Below are 18,023 nucleotides of genomic sequence, written 5' to 3' on the forward strand. Positions count from 1 at the left end.
CAATTCAAACTGATGTTAAGGAAAAGCTTTTTAAATGTTTGGGTATCTAGGCACTTTTAACAGAAATTACTTAGTACCTTCTTTGCCCCAGAACGTAATTCCTGGCTTGTGCTCCTTAATAGTGTATACTGAAAAAGGAATATCCTTTAATGCCCCATCCGTGGAATTGTTCAAGGCCAGGCTGGATGGAGCCCTGAGTAATCTGGTCTCCTGGAAGGCGTCCCTGTGCACGGCAGGGGGGTTGGAACTAAATGGTCTTTAAGGTCCCTTCCAACACAAACCGTTCTATGATTCTGTGATTCTACGATTTTCAGGGGCAGATGAATTTTCATACAATTAAACAACTAAATTTTAGTATTAATTACCATCAACTAAGTTTTACTATTGTCAGAAAAAGTGGTTCACAAAAAATTTGGGCAGAGAACAATTAGGAGCAATCAACAGAAGTCTCCTAAATTTCTGTGGGGCCATTACTCAAGGACCAATTTCTGATTGCAATTCAAAATCCGGCATTGCCATTTTAATCAGATACTGACAGCCAAGTTATCCTGTGTTTTGCAGTCCATCGTGCAGCACAAACCCAGAGCGATCTGCCAGTGCCTGGAAGCACTTCCATGGTGTGTGGGAACACCGCGACCGTCGGTGCCCCACAGCACAGTCCTCTCGCCGGCAGATTTTCCCTGCGGAAACACGGACCGTCCTCCTCACCCGCGGCGCTGGGGCGGCACAAAGCCTTCCAGTCCCGCTCAGGGGCGCTGTCCCTGCCCGCTGCGCCCGAGGGGCCGCGCTCGCCCTGCCCGGGGCGGCGGCCACACCGGCAGGAGCGGCTCTGCCGCCTCGGGAACGGGATAGCCGGGAGATGCCGGGCAGCGGGGAGACAGGGGACAGGGAGAGAGGGGCGGGAGAAAGAGGGAGAGGGGGAGCGAGGGGGAAAGGGAGGGAAGGAGCGAGGGGCAGAGGGAGAAAGGAAAAGGGAGAGGGAAGGAGAGACGGGGGGCGAGGAGAAGAGAGAGAGGGAGGGGGACCAAGAAGGGAAGAAGGGGGAACAGAGAGAGAGAGACGGAGAGAGCGGAGAGAGAAGGAGAGGGAGCGAGAGAGAAGGAGAGGGAGGGACGGAAGAGACGGAGACTGCACGAAGACGCCACACGCACTGCCCGCCTCGCACCGCCCCCGTTCCCGCCTGAGCGCCCCGAGGCCGCCCGGCCCCGCCCGCAGGGGGGCGGAGCGTCGCGCGCGGCCCCGCCCCGCTCCCTTTGTGCCGGGGCCGCGCGCGCGAGCCGCAGTCGCCGCCGCTTCCCGCCCGGGCAGCGCGCGCCCGCCCGCTCGCTCCTTCTCCCCTGCCCCCCTCCTTCCCATTCCTTCTCGCCGCTCTCCCGCTCGCCATGTCTCTGGGAGCCGGCCCCGAAGCGGGCTTCTCCAGTGAGGAGCTGCTGACCCTGCGCTTCCCCCTGCACCGCGCCTGCCGCGATGGGGATCTGCCCGCCCTGTGCGCGCTGCTCCAGAGCTCGCCCCGCTCCGACCTGGCGGCCGAGGATTCCTTCTACGGCTGGACGCCCATCCACTGGGCCGCGCACTTCGGCAAGGTGGGGCCTGGCCGGGCTCGGCCGGCGGCGGGAGCGGGGGTGGGTATGGGAACGGGAAGGAGAAGGGGAAGGAAGGAGGGCGCGATTCCCGCTCGCGCGCAACGCGGCGCCATCTTTGCCCCTTGCGGGCGCCGCCGCCCCCCCACTCCCTCACCGCCTCCTGCCGCTACTCAGGGAATCGGGCGGGACGGCAGCGGACAGCCGCGGCGCTTGGCTCCGTTCCTGCCTCCGCGGTCAGCGAGGCGGGGGTGGGCAGGTCACGGGGCTGCCGGCACCTGCCGTCTCCGCATCTTTCATCCCTTGCCCGCTGCCGGCGGCAGCCGCCCCCCTTCCTTCCCGGGTGACAGTGGGGGCCTCGGAGCCGGGCTTCCAGACGGTCCCCGGGCACCGGCATCGGGAGCCAATGGCGCGGAGCAGGGCAGGGGGCTCCTCCCACGCTGGTTCCCTCCGGATATCCCCGGCGGGCGCCGGCCATCCGGGCGGGAGGCACCGCCGAGGCGCGACCCCTTCCACGCCCCCTCGGATAATCTCCCGTGCCCTGTTTGACCCTCCACGGTTGACCCCCCCCTTCCCGGCTCGCTTGTTGCTTTGTCTGCAGGGTCTGGTCGTGATCCGTGTCGTCTTCGGGCTCCGCACCTGGAGACTGCTTTGTTGTGGTGCCCGTGTTATGACGACCGGCTCGTTGGGAGTGTGGGGAGAAGGCGCTTGTGCCTGTGAGGCGCTCCTCCCTTGCCTTCAGGATGAAAAATAAATTGTAGTTTGTACGTACGGAGTTTTCTGTGTTGGCATCCTCGCAATGCAGAAAAGGGTGAAACGCGGGAAGTAGGTCTGCTAACTTCACGTCTTAAAATGAATTAAATCTTAATTTCTTGATTTTTATATAGGCCTTTCCTGTTTCTGATGCAGTGAGTGTCCCAGCCTATGCAAAATTCCAGAGCGGAGGGTTGGGGTTTGGTGCTTTTTCCTCGTTGATTTGTCTAGATTTGGAATTCGAGGGGCTTTTGTTCTTGTTCTCCCTCCCATTTCCAATATACTTCTATTTGTTTATTGGTTGTGTGCCAGAGGAAAAGATTGATATACTTAGGCAGTTGTCATGGTTTATAAAAGTACATTAAGAGATGGTTTCTATATATTGCATGATCTTATCTGCAGTGCTTCTTAGAGAAACGTTTTAGAAGCATAGCTAAGTAGTCCTTCAGTCCTAAAATAAAGCAAAACAAAAACCCTTAACCCACAAAATCCAAAATGTAAACCAGCGTTTTATGTGTTCAAAAAGAAGCAAATAATCTACACTCTGGAAAAACTGGAGTGCCTTAAATTTTTTGGGAAGTACACTCATACAAAATGTGAAGATAGTAATCCGTGTTACGGTCTTCTGTTTCCTTTTTCCATCGCATAAGAATTTCTTTTTGGTACTAGCTTGTGGCAGCCTTGCTTTTGCCTTGAACAGTGTACATGTTGCATTGTTTTTTTTTTCTTTAAGCATCTTCAGCTCTCTGCCAACCATCTTAGGTTGTGTGAGTTTTTGTGTGCATTCCAGTTTCTGTTGAAGAGACTTGCAGAAACAGCAAACAAAGGGAATAAGTCGATCTGCAATATGTCGTGCTTTTATTTGCCATACTCAGTCTTAGGTATGGGCAAAATTTGATTGATGGTGTTGTTACTTATTGGGGGGAAAAATCTGACAAATGAATGAGACTTGGAAAGATGACCTAGGCTATAAATGGGTTTTATACAATTTTGCATATATGTACTTTCCTAAAAGCCTTCAGATCTAGGCAATTTCAATTTATGGAAGTTATCTGTATCTTTTATAGTCTTGTTAGGTAGTGTTCCTTTCCCAGAGTCAAAAATTGTACAAAACGTTGAAAAAGTTACAGTAGTGTAATTGGGTCCCAAATCAGACTTTGTGTTTCTGTGGCATAGTTACACTTTTTTTACCTTTCACCAGTTGCTAGCAGTGACACAATAGCTGCTTTTAGTGGACAGTGAGGTGCATGTTTTATGTTCTTATTTTTGTTTTTTTTTTTCCAAATTCACTTTCATCAAAGCCAAATGGAGAGTTCTTCTGTTTATCAAAGTACCGTAGATATCAAAATTAATTTGTGAAGTGTTCATTAGTAGTTACTGAACAGGAATCTTCCTCTTCACTTCTTTGTTTCTTTAGATTTCATGGGATTTTCACTTGTTTGGTCTTTTTTCTTTTTTCTGAAAGAGATTAAATGATAACAGAACTTAATGTCTGTCTGTCTGATATAGGGCCATTTAGCAACATGGTCCACCAGACATGTATTGGTTCTAACTGCAGCTCTGTAGCATGATGAAATGACAAAACTGATGTAGTTCCTTTCTGGAAGAAGTCCTTCTGGAACAACTCGTAAGCAGTGACATCTAAACCAGTCCATACATGTACACACGTGTACGTGAACAAACAGCAAGAGTCTGGGTTTGGTGAACTTTACGAGCATTGAGATGGTTCTGTCCCTTTACCTGTTGTACAGGTTGAACATGAAAGATGGCTCTAGCTGTATCAAAAGACAGTACAAGATAATTTTACAGTTAAGCTGTGTACAACTGCATTCTTGCACAAAGGTGTAGATGTGCTTTAGTAAGGAAGTAGCAGCAATAGTCAAGTTGGTTATAAGTGAACATGCAAAAGAGGAAAGGTAGTGGGGAACACTGATGTAACACTAGGACCAGTAAAAATGAAGTCTCAAGACTAGAAATGAAAACAGTATTCTTGAATGACTTACTCTGAAACATACATTTACAGCTTGAAAATAATAAATAAAATACCAGCAAATTCAGTTGGACATGATAGATATTGCAAGTAGTGTTTCTGGTTGTAATATCTGGGGTTTTAATGACAAAATGGGCCTCCTTTTAGAGTTAGTAGCAAGTCCAAATTTACTTGCTGTGTGGAGTACCTGTGGTTGAGTTTGCATTTTCAGGACATTCCCCGACTGCAGAGAACTGCTTGTCTCCTGAGGTGTGAATTAATTCCCATTAGAGTTGCTGTATTCTAATTAGAGTTAATTATGTAGTGTCCTAAATTATCCTGGCATTCTGTAGGTTTCTGAGACGATGGGTCAGAATGTAGAATTGTTAACAGTCTAAAAAAGCTACTAGAGAGGTAGAAAATGAAGGGCTTGCATAAAAATCTCTGTTAATTCACTTTGTTTTGGACTAACCTTAATTCAATTTTTAATCACTTGCCTGTGAATTTTTATTTTCTCTGACCACATCTATTTGCTTGTGCTCTTCTGCTTTTATTTTCTTTTTTTTTTTACCATTTGACTATTTACATTATAGGAAGCACAGTAGTGTTGCTTTTGGAACAAAAGTAGTACAGATAAAAATGACCATCTTTTCCTTGGCCAGTGTTGTGGCCTATGCAGGGACCTGTCTTTATTCTTGACCAAATCAATTTAACCTCTGCTTTAAGTTATACAGTGGAAAATATCTGCTATATTAAATTTAGGTTATTTAATGAAAGTGGACTTGTGTATCCTGATATCAAGCATAAATTATCAAGTGAGGTATTGTTTTTTGTCATATTGACTTTTCCTGTCTGTGGATGTAATTACATTTATACCTCATTCTTCCATAATGTTGGAAGAAGCATGTTTTTGTGACAGCCATGTTACAGGAGAGCCACACTTCAGCTTTTAATGGGTTGAAATGTCTTCATTGTTAAAGCACTGTCAGAGAATGTAAAAAAAAAAAAAAAAAGGCAAGCAAACCCAACATTTAAAAATGGAGTTGTACAGATAATCATGATGTGTAGCCATCTTATAGAACAGATTTAAACAGCACAGGATAGTGCTAGTGAATGAGTTTCTGGTTTTCCCTTTTCAGTTGATGGGCTGTAATGCCTGTCTAATTATGGAATTCTTTTAGACCGGTGCCTGTGCAGGAAATATTATTCTTTCCTGAATTTGTAATGCTTGTCTAAAGTGTTTTCAAATTAACTCCATTCAAAGTCTTTTTTTTTTTTTAAAAAACTGGCTGAAATTTATTTTTGTTTGCAATTGCAGTAGATGCTCTTGGTGTAGTGGGAGGTTTTTTCCCATCACATGACAATAACTAGTGTTACAATTTAATTAATAATTACTAAGGGTTAACAGCAATATTAGGGGTACTAACATGTGAACATCAAGGAAAGTCTAAGATTGGCAAACACAAAGTGTATTTGAGTAGTCTAGCATTAGAATTATATGTTTGCTTACACCAGTTCTTTGATGTAATGTTTTTTCCAGAAAAAGTGCTTGTTTTCTTTTGGAAAGGTACTTTGTCTTTGGTAATACTGAGGTTTATTCATTAATACAGCAGTATTCTAGTTACCCTCACCCTTACTTCATGCACTTAGTGAGTTAATGGTACATCTGTGTCCAGCCTTAACTTCATTACAGTCCAAAAAAAGTACTTTTGTATATCCTGAAGGATAAGGTTCATATGTGTTTGTTTGGACTTTATAAGGGAAGAAAACAATTAAAGTTCACAATGTATTTGCAAAACTAATATAAAATGATTAATTACAGTGGTTGGTAGTTACCTCATATATGTAATTCAGCAAGATCAGGAATTCACAGGTTAAAAGAGGGAGAAAGAAAGGCTGACATACGGGAACGGAAGAATGTTGTAATCCTGCTGTTGATGTTTCTGTCTGAATCAAGGTGCAAGCCCACATTCGGGTGCTTTTTAATACGGACAGACTACTCCACAGCTGTGATATGGCTGATGTTTCCTTTAACTGTGAGAGACAGAGAGACCCATAGATTTTTGGTTTATATGAACCAATGCCTTGAGCCAGCGTGGGATTATTATGTGTGTGTGCAGTGGTGTTTGTTTTCTAACCGCAGTTAATGGATGCCTAGACTAAACTGTTTATTTCAGCATAGTGCGTTCCTTTTCCTTTCAACAAGAAGACAATGTTACTGTGTGACAGGAAAGGAGCGTTATTTTGACTGCTTTTGCAAGTTGAGGTCATTGTGGCTGTGGTTTGCCTAGTTTCAAATGAGATGTTATGAACATTTAAAAATAGTATCTGGTTATCTGACCCTTCTGGTTAGTATGTTGGGAAAATAAAAGTCAGAATATAATGGAACAAAATACTGCAATTTTTTAAAACAAAGAATTACTTTTTTTTGTATTGCCACAAACATGCAACCTGTTTTTTTAATGGCTCCTCATCTATAATAACAGGAAATGGTGGGAGAAATGTTTTCCTTTTATAGATTTAGCATACTAGATATTATTAAGAATTAGTTTTCATTACTAATCTTCTGTCACTCCAGGAAAACATTAAAGAAATGAAAAATCTTATGTTTTTCTGATTTACCTTTCTCTAAACTCTTCTGAGAGTACATCTGTGTATCTCCTGACAACGCTCTTGTTTTGGCAAATGTTACCTAATGATGTCTGGTTAGTATCATTTTTTTTTCCTCCTTAACAAAAGTGAGCCAAATGGCTCTTGTAGTTCGATCTGAAGTATTTATGTCCTCTTTTCCCTTTTCCTGAAAAGAAATGTGGAATTCAGTTTTGTAGGTGAGAAGTATTTTTGAGATATAGTCTATAGCCAAAGCAGGGAGGAGTCAAGGAGGAGGGGGGTATCCTAAATCTCATATTCTCTCGTTTTGCATCCATGTAGTCTTACTAGGAAGTTTAGCTTTTCTTGGATTTATGTATTTATTTAGCACATGCTAATTGTCATAGCACATCTGTGTAACATTTTTGGTTTTATTCCCTCATGTCTTTAAAGCTGGAGTGCCTAATGCAGTTAGTAAGAGCTGGAGCTTCTGTAAATGCCAGTACAACCCGTTTTGCTCAAACACCAGCCCACATTGCTGCTTTTGGAGGACATCCACAGTGCCTGAATTGGTTGATCCAAGTGGGGGCCAACATAAACAAACAGGTATGGATTCATGTGTACTTCACCTATGCATATAGTTTTGGAAGAAGTGTCTTGATCCCTTTCTATGACATGTGATCCTTACATTAACATACAGATACTTTATTTTTAACATCAGCTGAAGTCAAATGACTTAATTATTAGTTATAGACCTTTTACATTAGAGTAGAGCTAGGACTAATAAATGTCCTTTAAACTTCTAGGGGTTTGGAGGACATTTGTTTTAGGAATTGACATCTTGCTACTTCTTGAACAAAATGGTAATGCTGCTTTGGTATTGGCAGCATTAGCAAATACTCTGATACTGTAGTGCTGCTTTAGGGGCAAGAAGGAAGACTAGTAAGGAATATAATACGTACTAAATATGCTAAGAATTGGAAAATTCACCATTACCTACAGAACCATGAGACCCTTACGGTGCTTCATGATTTAGTCACACATCTAACTAGTAAGGTCTGCTGTGGTTTATTTTAAGGTGCACATGGTTTTATGTTTTCTTTTCTTTTTAGATTATTTCCAAAGCTTTTCTTGTAACTTCTTGAAAATAGATCAGAAGCATGTACTTTACTAACAAAGAATGAATGGATGACTTAAATTTTTTTTTTTTACTATAATTTTTCATTACTTTTACTGGGAGTATGTAATTTATTTGGTAGCAGAGAGTGCATAAATATAGCAAAATACCTGTAAAGAACTGTTTTACTCTGGTGAAGTAACAGAATTGGATGCTTAAAATCTATCATATTTTTGAAGAAAATGTTTGAAGTTCTGAATGAATCTGTTATGTATGCTGGACATACATAACATATACCTTTTTAATGGTAATAAAAAGTATTTTTAGTAATATTCTATGAGAGTAATTGATACTACAGCATATGCTGTTATTGAAAGCTGTGGTATAGCACAGCATCTGTAAAATGTCTGGCCTATTAAAAGTTGTATCATACTTTTCTTAAAATATTTAATGGCCAGACTTTGTTTTACATGCAGTAGAGTTAAGCTAAGTCTGCTGAAGAACTTAAACACTTGCATTTCTAGAGTTTGGTTCTTTTTTTTTTTAAGCTATGCAAAAATAAGAAATGGGGAAGTTTGTGTTGAGTTTTCAGAAAAGAAGGCTGGTGCATTGAGAACAGCTGTGAGACACCAGGAGAATTGTAGAAACAATGAAGGTGACTGGATGCAGAGGCTATAGATCGCATCTTCTCCTTGATACCTGACAAAAGTAACTTATGCAATAAGTTATTGCTGCATAGTGGTAGAATCTTCAGAAGAGAAAATACAAGAACTATAAATGCATCTGGAGACCAGGTAAGAATGTAAAGAAACGGTGATTAGAGAGGAAACATGGCATGCACAGAATAAAGATGTACAAATAACTGCTAAATGAGAAGAGAAGAATGAATGAAAATGAATGAATGAGAAGAATGAAAGTTTCCAGCTATGAGGATAAAGAGAAGAACTGACCAGTGAGGTTGAAATGGAGTTGAAGAACAAGCTTGCTGTCCCGGAACATGATGGGGGGAAAAAAAAAAATCACATGTAGTGAGTGAGGTTGTAGCAAAGAAGAAAGTAGCAGCTAGCCTCCAGAAGAAGAGAAGAGAGTGGAGAGATCTCTCCATGGGCTGAGGGCAACATGCAGATGACTGTAAAAGAAAGCAGAAGGCAGTACAATATGCAGTTAAAAGTGGGCAGGAAACTCATTCCAGCTTAAAGAAGTCACCAAGGCAAGCCAGTGACTCGGGAGTCTATATATTAGTGGTTTGTCAGCGGAGCAAATGGTCCTCCACAGGAGGAAGAGTAGTTTAGTTCTTGAGTTCAGATAGTGATGATAGTATCTTATAGGCTTCTAAGGGCAGACTTAGGTACTGACAGGCCAAGGACACAACAGAGATGGGTACTGAGAGCTGACATTGTGAGCACCTTGTGTGTTGTTAATGGTAGGCTCAAGTTGCACTTGAATGTAGTAGCTTTTTTTTGCCCCCACAAAATACTAACTGAACATACAATTAGAGGCATTTCAGACTCAATTTGATGATAAAGTAAGATACCTGTGGTTAATTTTAAATAGTAGGAGAAACAAGAGTGTCTCTCAAGTTGTTTGTTAGGATGCAACTGGTCAGTCACACTGGTTTCGCATGCGCAAGCACTGAAAGCTAGGCAGTGTGCCTTCATGATACCTAAAGCAGAAAACTCATCCCACAGATAGTTGGATACATGGCTATGTAAAGCACCGTGCATGCTTTGCTCTCCCCAGTTCCTTCAGCTGTTTATTAAATTGCAGTCAAATTCTACTACTCTTATTTGATTTCAATTCCTTAAATGATCTTGGTTCCTTATTTAACTTGCAAGCACCTTCAGGTGATCATCTAGGGCTTCCACCCACACTTTTGAGCTGTTGGAGCACTATTTCCTGATGTGTATTTTGTTTATTCCTTCCAGCTCGCTGACTGATGCTGTACTCCAAACAGACATAGTCACTGGCTAATGCTTGTGTGAGGACAAGTGTTCCATGGACACTGGATACAAAACACATGCTGAGAAAGATCTGGGAATACTTGATATTTAAAATAGTAAACTTTCCTTCCAAACTGACTCCTGGTCATTGGCTACAGACTAACCCATCACTTCTGGAAAAAGAAAAGGATAGCTTCTGAAAAGGAATCCACTCAAGTCTCTCAGTTTTAACGTAAACCTCCGGTACTCAGTAGAATTTGCATGCATGCTTTCTCGTATCTGCCCTGAGGTATTGTATTGTAGCCCATGCTGCCTGCCCTAAAGTTTAGGAAAACTTAAAAATGTCTTATCTCCTTGCTGGTGACAACTGCCTAGGACACTTCTGAGGCAGCAGCAGTGAAGGACAAGTGCTGAAAAGTGCTTGTCCCAGTTGTCCTTTGCTCCCTAGATAAGTTTTCTGAGTATATCCTGTGATACCTAGCCCTCTTATATAACTGTGTGTGCTGGCTAGAGCCATCTCTATGATCAGTGGGCAGTTCTTCCCCCCCCCCCCCCCCCCCCGGGTCACCATAAAAAATGCACAGGAGCAAAGCCGAAGTGACAAGCAGTGGCCTGACTGTTTTTACCCAGCAGTGAACCCAAAAGAATGTCCTGCTGTTTGGGTTTGGTTTTTTTTCAGTGGGCAGCGCCTGCTAATAGTTCTTAGTAATGTGACTCAGGACCTGCACTTGGCTGCCTGCCTGCTCTAGTTCACTGTAATAGTGCAAAGCAATTATGTTGCTACTTTTCCTGAGGATTTTTTCTGTTTTATCCTTGTCACAACGCAGATTGATTATAGGCTGTTGTACATATTAACACCAGATAATCATGAGTACTGTTTGATTTAGAAGACTGTTAGCTTTCATTTAAATACTTTTTTCCCTCTAGCTGCAGCCTATTAAATATGTCTGTTGTATGTTGCCTGTGTTGATTGGCCAAAAAGTTTTGTGTGGCCTGTCCTAAAGAGAAGGGAAAAGAAATACTGCATCCTTACAGGTGATGCAACTTAATTTTCATGTAGTCAGTTATCATCACATGGCAGTGATGGCAGATTTAGGAGGGTTAGATTACCCATACTAGCAAGAACTGTAAACATGCTGATATCCTTGGTGGGGAGGAAAAAAAACACTCATTATTTTGGTTTGTTATAGTTTTGTATTTTAAACAACAATTTGGACTAAATCCAGATAGGAATATCCCATCAGTTCTCATTTGCACTCAAAATTCAGAAGGAGAAACAATCACAAATTCAAAGCATTTTTAGCAAAGAATGAGGAAAAGTACTCAGTGTTCTTTAGTTTCTGCTTCCTAGCTTCAGAAAGGGTGCTGAGTCTAAGACATCTGAATAGCTTCTGGAAATGTGATCATCTGATAGAACTTGAAATTCAGTCAGTTGAGTTAAGGAATTGGGTTAGTTTGTTTCTTATCAGGTAAAATAGTGCTTCTCTATCTTAGTGAGATATCATTGGAAGTGTTTTACAAGTGCCTGCAGAGTGTTGAGGTTTAACCTCAGTAGATCCCTAAGCACCACACAGCCACCTCCTTGTTCCCCCCACTCAGCGAGTTGAGGGGAGAATCAGAAGAGAAATGTGAGAGAAAACTCATAGGTTGAGATAAAGGCAATTTAACAGGTAAAAAAAGGAAGAAAAGAAAAACAAATCCAAGAAAAATCAAGTGATGATAAAAAGCCTCACACAACAACCAGAAAAGCTTAGTTGCTCACCGATAGCTGACTGATGCCCAGCCAGTGCCCAAGCAATGACAGCCCTGGCAAACTTCTTCCCCCACCTGCCACAGCTTCTTTTGCTGAGCATGATGTTATATGGGACAGGATAATCCTCTGGTCAGTTTGGATCAGTGGTCCCAGCTGTGCCATGTCCCAGCCCACTCCCAGCTAAGACTTTGGATTTGTGCCCAAAGCCATGTTTTTAGTACACCAAAAAACCTTACTAGCTGCTCTGAAGAAAATTAACTCTGTGCCAGCTAAAACAGTACAAATAGTTGAAAGTTTTCAATGTAAATGTGTATGGGAGCTTTTTATTTTAAAAACAAATATTTGCAGGTAAGTTGGTTTTGGATTTTGGGGGGGGGGGTGTTGGGTGGGTTTTTTTGTTTGTTTTTTTAATAAATGGAAGGGGACTAAAGGTACCAGTGAGCGAAATTACCTGAATCATATCCAGGGACTTGGAACTTGGAGAACAAAATGGAAAATGTCCTCTGAATTCACCAGGAAGATCCTCAAACCAACAGAAGTTTGGGTCCCAAAAAGACAGAAAGAGGGAAAGTGGAGTAAAAAATGGCTTTGGAATGAACTGAAAAAATACCCACATCTAAAAGAGACCTGGGAATAAGCAGCAAGTTTGAGAAAAGTATTTAATCAGTAGAGGAAATGTCTTTTGAGGTTAAGCAGCATAGTGAGGAATTGCAAACTGATTAGTCAAGCTGAGATAGGTTTACTGATTAAAGCAAAAAAAGCAAAAGACTCTTCAGCCACATAAATAAAAATAAAATAAGGAAGGAAGCCAAATACTTACTCAGTAAAATGAAAGAAGTCAAAGGTAATCTAGACATGACCCCAAGGTAGAGAAGACTACCCCTGTCTTTGTGAAAGGATAGCCATGCTTCTCCAGGGGAAAGGAAGAAGGTGTTCATCAGAGAGTTGCAAAAAATGTGTGTCTAATGTTTCATGACTTTTGTCATTTCTTCAGGAGTACCGTATACAAAATACTTAGTTTCCACAGAAACAAATGTGTTATCTTGAATGCTAAATTAATGAAACTTAATTGGCATTTCTGCTTATTTATTTATAAATAGACAAGTGTTAGAAGAGAAGGGTAAATGGGACCTTGACAAGTTCTGCTCTTGGTATGAAAGACCAATACAAGTTATTGATGCTTCCCTTCCTGCAATATTACTACAAAAGGGATTATATCAGAGTGAAGCACATATGGGAAGTGTGAACAATTTAAAGGATTATGAGGTATTGACAAGGATAATTAGGACTTTGTAGAGCCCCTCAAAATAACTTCTTTTGCTCTGCATAGCCAAAAAAATATGAAAATGTGCCAGCAAGCTAGACCCTGAACTGTTCTCAGAAGCTTCTTGGAAAAAGCTGTTACTTTGTTTTTTATTTGGTCACATGGATTCCAGTTGTTGAACCAAAACAGAATTGTTCTGATGCTCATACAGAGCACTTTAGTTTCCTTTTTGGATGTGTTGAAAAATAAGTAAATTTAAAAGCCATTTTTTAGTGGCCTATAATTTTTTCCTTTCAGTCTAGCTCATAATCTAGAGATAATTTCTTAGCAGAGCTAGGAGAGTAGTTCAGAAACTGTTTCAGTACCCCTTAGGAGAATGTCAAAGGAAGATTATAGTAGTGATGGCTGAAATTTAGGTGCTGTAATTAAAAGGAATGCTATAAAAATCTAAATATGTGTATTCTGTCATTTTCTAAGTATTTTCTCAAATCCTTAGCTTTAGACACACATGCTTTTCTGGGCCAGTGATTGAAAGCAGTCCTTCTCAAGACATATATTCTCTTCTGTGATACTAATGTTCTTCCACTTGGCAATGGAATCTTTAGCTGCTACAAGCTTAGCTCATGCTAATGCAGTGGTGAAGAGTCCTTTTGCAAAGGTCTTTGCTTATCTTTTCTGTCTTTCTCCACAGCAAGACTTCATAATGCAGTTCTCTAGGTCTTACTGTGGACAATATGGTAGTTTTATGGGGCTAGTAGAGATTTTTGTCATCTTTATCACATGCATGGCTAGTTGAGCTGACTTTCCCTAAACTGAACCTCTTTTAACTGAGGGTTGGTTTTGTAAATACTAATGCTGAGCACAAGAGGCAAATTACTTCTTTTCTACACTTTTACCTCTTTAACAAAAAGGGGGGGAAGGAGCAGATTGGGGGGAGAAAACAATAACAGAATGATGAATGAAAGACTGCTTCCATGATTGGAAAATTTATTACACTAGGAAGAAAATTTTTCAAGGTAAATTAGTGTCAAATGAATTTGCATGTATGATAGTTAATGTAATTGTATCCTCTTTTAAACTTTTCTGTCTTCCTGTTACTTCAGGAAAACTTATAAATAGGAGAAATTACATAAACTTCATTGGAAAGCAGTCTTCTATCCATCAGCTATAGACAGCCATTTTGGAAGGAGGGCTGTATGGCTCTTTTATAATCTCTAAGGAATTTTCTGGTCTTTTCTGTCTCCAAGCTTTGTCAGCCTCAGCAATTTTCCTTAGTTTATAAGAAAGTAAACTTTGTTAGGTAACATTATTGTTCCTTGCTGGGTGTGCTAGGTAGTTCATTGTTTGGCTGAATATCTATCTTAAGCACTGGTAAACTGGCTTACTCAGTGAATTTGTAACTCATTATAAAAATATTTTACCATGAAATAAAATTGGCAAATTGGAAATTGAGAGTAGATAACACATAATCCAAAATTCATGTTCAAGTTATATTTACATGGTCTAAAAGATGTGATTAAACTTCTCAAAAGCTTGGCAAAGAATTTAAAACTTTGGTACTTTCTATCTATTAAGGTGGTAGTATGATAATATTTTGAATATAATCACGTTTCAAATAGGGTTTAAGTATAACCAGTACTGTAGAGCTAGGCATGAACACTGTTGTGTGTAAAGACTGGTGAGTCAGTAAGGTGCTGTGTTAATTTAATATAGCTAGTGTTGATATTTTAATAAAAGAAACAGGGAAGCAGAACTGAGGCACATACAGTTAGAACATGTTTGATATTAGTCAAACAGACCAGTAAAGTCCATCAGAAGTTTGGAGAGAAAGAGGATGGGAAAGAAAACAAAAAAAATCTTTGCTATCCACTGGAAGTGTTAAGGATTGTGATGATTAAATCATGTTAACAAACCAATAACAACATTTACTTGCTACTTCAAGGCAATGTTTCATTACAGATTCTTCTCTGTTGTTCTTAATACTGGTGGTTGATTGCAAGTACTACATTTCCTCTGCAGCCTGTAGATCACAATGCATGGAATTTACTTGCTGCTTGCTTGGATTTGTAAAATTGCTGTAGATTCTCCCTGTTGTGAAGACAGTTGGTAGGGAGCAGTTGCCTGAAAAGCCTCCCAGTATGTTTACACATAATGCAAAAAGACTAAATGATTGGATGTGCTGGTTAATACTAATAGAATGTAAATGCAAAAGGAAATCAGAAAAGACAAGTATGTAGGATGTGGGCCAATATTTATGTCTTGGGAGAGATCTGGCCTGTCCTATGAGTGCTGGGCATACTTCTGTTACAGTAGAGTTCTGCATAGGTACTCCTCTCCTCCTGAGTACTGAGGGAGCAACACAGGACTGTGTAAGTGTATCAACCATATCTGAAAGCAATACAGTCCCACAAGCTCAGCCTTGCTACTTCTGAGTTCAGGATGGCTTGCTCAGTCCAACAGTACTGGGACACAAAAGTGCTAGGAGATAAAGGGGTTAGAATAACTTGTTGCAGTGCTATATGTTGGGGGGGTTTAACAAGTTTTGCTGAATATGATTGCTGATTGCCTAGTTAGGCTTATCTTGTGAGTTAAATGCCCTTTGTGTTATTTCTTGCTAAATATCTAATGTACATGGCAGCCTACTGCAAACTTTAAAGTAATGATAAAGTACCTGATGTATTTGCTAGCTAATGTGTTGCTTTTATGTATCTGCTTTCTTAATTAAAGTGAGTAATGTAACAATAAGATTTTAATTTTTAGAAAGATAATGCTTGACAAAATGTAGTTTATCTTTACAGGATTATGTTGGTGAAACTCCTATTCATAAAGCAGCTCGATCTGGTAGTATGGATTCCATAAGTGCCCTTGTGGCTCATGGTGCGCAAATAGAGTAAGTGAGGTTTGGTTTTTTTGTTGTTGTTGATTGTTGTGTGTGTAGCTAACTAACTTAGACCAGTAAACATAGATACTAATTTCAGAAAGAAAAGTCAAAACAGCAGACACCTGATTAAAAGACAGCTAGACATGTTCAACTGTAATGAAGCCCAGGATGTTTTGCATGTCTAGTAGTAAAGATTATTTTATTTAAATTATAGCAGTGTACTAAAGTATTACAGCATTTATATCTGATACGTTATAATATTTATCACTCTTCTGTCAGATGACCCCAAATTGTACAGTTTATTCAACATGTAGTTATTTTTGCAACAAATCTACACCTTGCACTGGTGAATAAATATAGAAAACAATGCAAAAGCAAAATTATGCGCAAAACAGCAATTCACACACTTTTTGCAGTTAGTTTAATACTGTTTGTTAGTGTATTGTGTATTTGCCCTGTTAACTTTTTTCTTTAAAGGTTTATGTACTGCAAAAACATTCAGAAAGCTCACAAACTTTTGCAACTTACAGCATGGACAAAATGGATGCAGTTTTCACCTAGAAATGTTGAGTATAAGCTCTATGGCTTATAATAATGTCAATACTTAAACAATTTGTTTTAATTAGAACTAGCTTTATTATCTGAAATGGTAACTAGTTATTGTATTTTAACCTGCAATATGAAACTGAAGTTGTGAGTGAAATAAGAATCATTTAGTTAATTTCCTGTTTTACCCTTTGGTTTCCATCTTACTGTTTTTGTAATGCTGCACTGATAAATATACCATAAAATATAACTCTTTTCAGTGGTGTCATAGCATATTCAGGAAATACACTACCTTTTAAGTGAATAGTAGTGAACAAATTGCTTTATGTGAAGGGATTGCTTCACAGAAAAACTAAATAAGCCATCTCAGTTATTGACAAGATCATGAAATCAGTCTTAAATTTATAAATTCCCATTTTGCTCTCACTTTCAGATATTTTAAAGATAAACTTGGATTTACATTTTACTGTGGAATTGAGCAAACCTTAATTATCATCATCAATTAGTATATAATCTTGTGGTTTTTACAAAGTAGCCAACCAACAGAGAAGTTGTGGAACTGCATAAACCATGTGAAGTGAGTGATGTCTGCCTTTGACCAAAGCTATTTACAGCAGAAGTAGTGTAGGTTTATAGCAGTTTTAGTGAACAGGAAATAATTTCAATTCTCAGTTTTTAAACTTTTGAATTCCATCTATGTTTCAGTAGACTAGATTTGTCACAAGTTTTATACATTATTAAACATCAGATCCTATCCAGGAAATGGTAAAATCAGTGATGCAAATGCAATAGGCTTGTGGAGCAACCCATGTTTAGTCATTTAGAGGGTAAGGACTTGGCCTTGTCACCTGAGAGAAGTAGCTATTGACTGATAGGAGTGAGGATTCTTTTTCCATAGAATCCGGTTTCCAGGCTCAGTATGTTAAATTAGGCCAAATCAATGTATGTGCTTTTGACATTGGTTTATTTTGGGTCATCTGAGTTTGAAAACTGGCCCCATATTAATGGTTATGTTGATTTTCTGATTTTTGTAAAAACTTAAAAATGTAGATACTCTGAAAGTTTTGACTCCTTTATTTTATGGCTCCAGTTAGAAGAAAAGGAGAGGGATTTTAGCCATAAAATTGAGTTCTAATTTGTGTATTTTAACTGAAATGATAATTAACTGTATAAGACCAAGTCAAGACTTTTATTCAATACAGACCTAAGCACTATTGCTGATCTGTAGTGATGACGAATAAGACCTTTTTATTTTTACTGGGATTAGATCTTTTAATCCAGTTTTTTCTTTATTTCTTCATATAGTTGTGGTATCGAAATCTAGTTTTGTGAAGATGCAGAGAAATGTCCCTTATGTCTGCAAATAGTCAAATATACTATTTTTACATGATATTTATAGTATACATCCAGAATTCACCATCCCTAGTGTTTCTAGCCAGTAGAACAGGGATGCTATTACACAAACACTAGTAATGAGTAGGGTAACGTTGCAAGAAATGTATTCTTATTAATGACTGATTATTGAAATACTGCTGTTAAAATGAAGCAACTTGGACTAGTGTAATCTTGTTACCAGTTTCTATTTTATTCACTCCTTTGGTTATATTGGAAGCCAAAGAATATTGACAATA

General features: G+C 39.8%; 1 protein-coding gene across 2 annotated transcripts in view; it reads left to right on the forward strand.

Annotated features, from left to right (window-relative positions):
• Positions 1-1,272: 1,272 nt before the first annotated feature.
• ANKRD10 (ankyrin repeat domain 10) overlaps positions 1,273-18,023 on the forward strand; it is a 37,318-nt gene continuing 20,567 nt past the window's right edge. The window contains exons 1-3 of one of the 2 annotated variants that reach the window (XM_064646500.1): positions 1,273-1,583; positions 7,345-7,497; positions 15,764-15,855. In XM_064646500.1, coding sequence (XP_064502570.1) covers positions 1,383-1,583; positions 7,345-7,497; positions 15,764-15,855 — 446 coding nt within the window. In that variant the 5' untranslated portion in view covers positions 1,273-1,382. The remainder of the gene's footprint in view (positions 1,584-7,344; positions 7,498-15,763; positions 15,856-18,023) is intronic. The other variant, XM_064646501.1, reaches the window with a different exon arrangement.

The sequence above is a fragment of the Pseudopipra pipra genome, chromosome 2 (assembly GCF_036250125.1).
Source record: "Pseudopipra pipra isolate bDixPip1 chromosome 2, bDixPip1.hap1, whole genome shotgun sequence".
NCBI lineage: Eukaryota > Metazoa > Chordata > Aves > Passeriformes > Pipridae > Pseudopipra > Pseudopipra pipra.